The sequence below is a fragment of the Colobus angolensis genome, unplaced genomic scaffold, assembly GCF_000951035.1.
Source record: "Colobus angolensis palliatus isolate OR3802 unplaced genomic scaffold, Cang.pa_1.0 Scaffold62, whole genome shotgun sequence".
Taxonomy (NCBI): domain Eukaryota; kingdom Metazoa; phylum Chordata; class Mammalia; order Primates; family Cercopithecidae; genus Colobus; species Colobus angolensis.
This window is the reverse complement of record NW_012119821.1, coordinates 3,033,962-3,038,970: the sequence shown is the minus strand read 5'-3', so window position 1 is coordinate 3,038,970 and position 5,009 is coordinate 3,033,962. Positions and strand designations below refer to the sequence as shown.

At 44.0% G+C, this 5,009-nt stretch overlaps 1 protein-coding gene across 1 annotated transcript in view; it reads left to right on the top strand.

Annotated features, from left to right (window-relative positions):
• The first annotated feature begins 4,193 nt into the window (after positions 1 to 4,193).
• Positions 4,194 to 5,009, top strand: part of CDO1 (cysteine dioxygenase type 1) — a 12,084-nt gene continuing 11,268 nt past the window's right edge. Inside the window, exon 1 of the mRNA XM_011963664.1 lies at positions 4,194 to 4,904. Within this exon, the coding sequence (XP_011819054.1) occupies positions 4,735 to 4,904 (170 nt within the window). The 5' untranslated portion in view covers positions 4,194 to 4,734. The remainder of the gene's footprint in view (positions 4,905 to 5,009) is intronic.

The window sequence follows — 5,009 nt, the reverse complement described above, 5'->3', positions numbered from 1 at the left end:
GGCAAAACAATGGATTTGGTAAGCACATTCAATTTGGCTGAAAGATATATTCATAAAGAAAAATAATAAAGGGCAAAATATCAAGAAAGGTAGTTTACAGCCAAAATATGAAAAAAAAAATTAATGCCAGGCTAATAAGACCTATTGTATAGGAAAGTTAGAGTTATTGGAAGAATGTGACCAGGAAACAACATCACCAGTTCTGTGCTTTAGGCTAATTAATCAAGTGATTGTGAATAAAGGATACATATGGGAGAAAGCTGGAACCAAGGAATCCAGTTCAGAGGCCAGTGCCATAATCCGGCCAAAATCGAATAGAGGTTTGAATAGTGGAATAGCAGTAAGAATGCAAAGTAGGGAAAATGATAAGAGATACAAAACTTGGCAATTGGTTGAATGGGCTCTGGATAATGATGCAAGGAAGGAGTAGGCAGCAATGGATGAGGTTTTTGAGCCTGGGTGCCTCATTGCAGAAATAGAACCTTTAGGAGTTTGGGAGAGCATTCTTGAGAGGAGTTTCACACATACTGCATGTGAGGTGTGAAGAGGTGCTGGAGATTGCAGTCTGCATGTAAAACTAAGGGAATGTGGGAGGCATCCACATACAGACGATCAATGAAATCCTGGGTGTGGGGGAAGGGAGGGAGTTGAGAGAAGAAACAATAAAAATGTGTCAATATCACTATATTAATAAAGTTCCTTGAGGTCTTTGAAGGTCAAGAGGAGGAGTCAGATGGACATAAAGATGGCAACAACAGACACTGGGGACAACTAGAGGGAGGATGGGGGAGAGCAAGGGTTGAAACTGTTGGATACCATGCTCAGTACCTAGGTGACAATAACATTCATACCAGAAACCTCAGCATCACACAATATACCCAGGTAACCTGCACATGTAACCCCTGAATCTAAAAAGTTGAAAAGAGGGTAGCTACGCACAGTAGCTCACGCCTATAATCTCAACACTTCAGGAGGCTGAGGCAGGAAGTCACTTAAGCCTAGTAGATCAAGCCCAGCCTGTGCAACATAACAAGACCACATCTATAAGAAAATAAAAAATTAGCCAAGTATGGTGGTGCACGCTTGTAGTCCCTGCCATTCAGGAGGCGGAGGCAGTAGGCTTGCTTGAGCTCAGGTGTTGAAAGCTGCAATGAGCCAGTGGCTCCACTCAGGGTACAGCCTCAGTGACAGAGCAAGACCTTTGTCCAAACAAACAGAGACAAGTCACAGACTGGGAGAAAATATATACCAATCACACATCTGACTTGTTTCTAGAATACATAATAAGCTCTTAAATCTCAACAATAATATAATTTTTTAAATGGACAAAATACTTGGATATTTCATCAAAAATTATTTACAAATAATTAATCACATAAAGGTATGCTCAACATCATTAGTCATTATGAAAGACAGGACTAGCTCGATTTCCTAGGCCGACTAAGAATTCCCAAGCCTAGCTGGGAAAGGTGACTGCAATTACCTTTAAACACGGGGCTTGTAACTCAGCTCATACCCAACCAATCAGGTAGTAAAGAGGGCTCACTAAAATACAAATTAGGCTAAAGCAGGAGGTAAAGAAATAGTCAAATCATATATTGCCTGAGAGCACCGGGGAAGGACAATGATCAGGATATAAACCCAGACATTCAAGCAGGGAGTGGCGCCCTCCCATTGTATGGGAGCTCTGTTTTCACTCTATTAAATCTTGCAACTGCACATTCTTCTGGTCTGTGTTTGTTATGGCTCAAGCTGAGCTTTCGCTTGCTGTCCACCACTGCTGTTTGCCACCATCACAGACCCGCCACTGACTTGCACCCCTCCAGATCAGGCAGGGTGTCTACTGCTTTTCTGATTCAGTGATGCGCCCACTGCCAATCCCAACTGGACTAAAGGCTCGCCATTGTTCCTGCACTGCTAAGTGCCCCGGTTCCTCCTAATTAAGCTGAACACTAGTCGCTGGGTTCCATGGTTCTCTTCCGTGACCCACGGCTTCTAATAGAGCTATAATACTCACCGCATCGCCCAAGGTTTCATTCCTTGAAATCTGTGAGGCCAAGAACCCCAAGTCAGAGAACAAAAGGCTTGTTGCCATCTTGGGAGCGGCCGGCCACTATCTTGGGAGCTCTAAGAACAAAGACCTGCCCGTAATAATTAGAGATATAGAAAATGAACAACACAATGCGATATCAGCACACCCCTATTTGACCAAAATTGGTAAAACTGACAATACCTGGTGAGGATGCAGGGCAACTAGAACTCATACATTGCTGTTGAGAATGCAAAATGGCACAGACCCTTTGCAAATTAGTTTGTCGATTTCTTGCAAAGTTAAACATGCACCGACTAAATGGCCCAGCAATCTCACTCCTAGGTATTTACTCAGGTGAAATGAAAATTTGTATTCACCCAAAAAGACATTTGTTGAATAAATTAATGAATGAATAATAAACGAGTGGAGCTTTCATAATGTAAAATGACTAGATAATATCTAAAATTGCTGAAACAAACAAACAAAAAAGCCTATTTTTGGAAAAAGGAAGTAACTACCACAAGGAATAGTTACAAGAGTTAAGAGACTGACTCTTTAAGTACAGGACAGATGGCCGGGAATGGTTAAAAGGACCTGCTGCTTTTCACTGACCTTCCAGTACTACTGATTTTTTTTTTAACTATGTGAATATATTACTTTCATAAAAATTTAAAAAGAAAAAGAGGAGTCAGAGAAAGAAAATGAAATTGTCAGAAAAATTTAGAAGTTTTATCAACCGAAATGTAGAAAGGATAAATTGTGCTTACATTTTTTTTGTTGTTCATTCCAAATATTTATGGATTACACTAGCTGAAATGAAGTAATTAAGAGACTCAGTAGAAAACATTGCCAAGAATAAAAAACAATTTGTGTAAACAATGAAAAGTTTACAGGTTACTCTGTCACAAAATACTTTGTTAATTCACTACCCGGCAGCAACACACATTACCAAAGCTGGCTTCTGGAATGCTTTCTACCTATAGCCATTTTTGAACAATAGGTGATTGAGCTTTTAACAACACTGTTAGAATATAATGTAGCGAGTTTTACCAGAGATGTTTAAGACTACCTGGCACAAGTCAATTTCATTGTATACATGTATATACACGAGGGAGGGCGATCACAGTCTAGAAAAAAAACAGGTCTTCAGAAGTCTAGAACTTTAATAACCTTAAATCCAAATTATTCCCTGGGTCCATCTATAATGAGAAGAAAGAAATCTACACTTGCATTTCCTCGTCTTTAACATCTTTCTCATTTAAATGCTTTACTTGATTTGTGTTGTTCCCAACGTGTTAGGTGCTATGCATGATGTAGAAACGTGTTTCCTTATATGTGTGTACCAGCAGGCTCCTTCAAGCACATGCTTGAGAAATTCAAATCTAATTAGAGCCTCTGAAATAATTGCATCAGAGCCCCATCCCCTCAGAAAAAGCCCCCTTTTACACCATCAAATGAAATACCAGATTCTTTGCACTGGAATTTTTTTTTTTTTGAAATGGAGTCTTGCTCTGTGCACTGGATTTTTTTTTAAAGAAAATATTTGATTTTAAAATCAAAGAGTTCTTGGTTTTCCATCGTTTCACTACACTAGAGACCCGAGTCTCCTTTGCCAAAATGTATTTCAGTACACATTTAAAAAAAATATGTGTATGTACTTAAATATATTTTGGCTCTCTCTCTATATATATATTCTTTTTTAAAAAGAAAATATTTGATTTTAAAAATCAAAGAGTTCTTGGTTTTCCATCGTTTCACTAATTGTCTTACCAGAGACCCGAGTCTCCTTTGTCAAAATATATTTCACTACACATTTCAAAAAATATGTGTGTGTATACTTAAATATATTTTGACAGAATGTGTGTGTGTGTGTGTGTATATACACACACACATATATATATATATATATATATGTCTTTGACTTATTTCCACCTAGCCTGGGGCATATTCTGGATAGTTTCAATTTACAAAACAGGCGCTGTCCGGCCTAGGAGTGGAATCCATCCTCAGTCTTCGCAGGCTCCTCACGATTCTCCATTTGGAAGAAATGTCCCTCTCCTTCCCTTTTCTTTTCCTTCTTTACTCAGCGTCCGCCCCCGCAGCCATCTCCGCCGACCCTTTGTGTCCACGTCCCAGCGTCGCGAACCACAGCGGCGGAGGTGGAGCGGGGAGAGGCGTTAGGCCGGACGGCTAAAACGCGCCGCAAAAGTGGGGGAGAGATTGCGCGGAGCCCACGCGCGCCCTGGGACGCTGGAGACGACGGGGCTCTTGGGAAGGCGCGGAGTCCGGGGAAGCAGGGCATACGCGCGCGGTCGGTGTCCGCAGAGTCTCCCCGCCTCCGCCCTCTTTCTTGGGTGGCTCTCCGCCTCGTCCACCCTCCAAGGGCCGTTGGTACATTCCTAGTGACTCCAAGCGTTTAAAAGGGGCCCGGGAGGGTGAACCCCACAGATCTGAACCTGATTTCTGTGTGCGCCGCGTCTCCCACGAGCCCGGATCCACTGCGCTGCCAGCGGCGGGGGGTGGGTCTCTTGCTGTCTTTGCGACGACATCCTGAGGTTTTGGCGCTCGATCGCCGGGTGTGTGCGTGTGTCCGCTTAGCGGTCTAGCGAGCTGTTGGGCTCCCTCGCCCCCAGCGCCTCGTTTCGCTCCGCGACTCCACCGCAGCCCGCAGTGGGACGCGCACACAGCCGGCTCCGCACCAGATGGAGCCGACCGAGGTGCTGAAGCCACGGACCCTGGCCGATCTGATCCGCGTCCTGCACCGGCTCTTCGCCGGCGATGAGGTCAATGTAGAGGAGGTGCAGGCCATCATGGAAGCCTACGAGAGCGACCCCACCGAGTGGGCTGTGTACGCCAAGTTCGACCAGTACAGGTGAGCGCGCGGCAGCCTCAACGCCAGGCGGCGCCCACTCGCCCAGTCTGAGGAGGAACGGACGTGGGGGACGCAGCCCAGTGTGACTGGCTCGGGAAGCTCGGG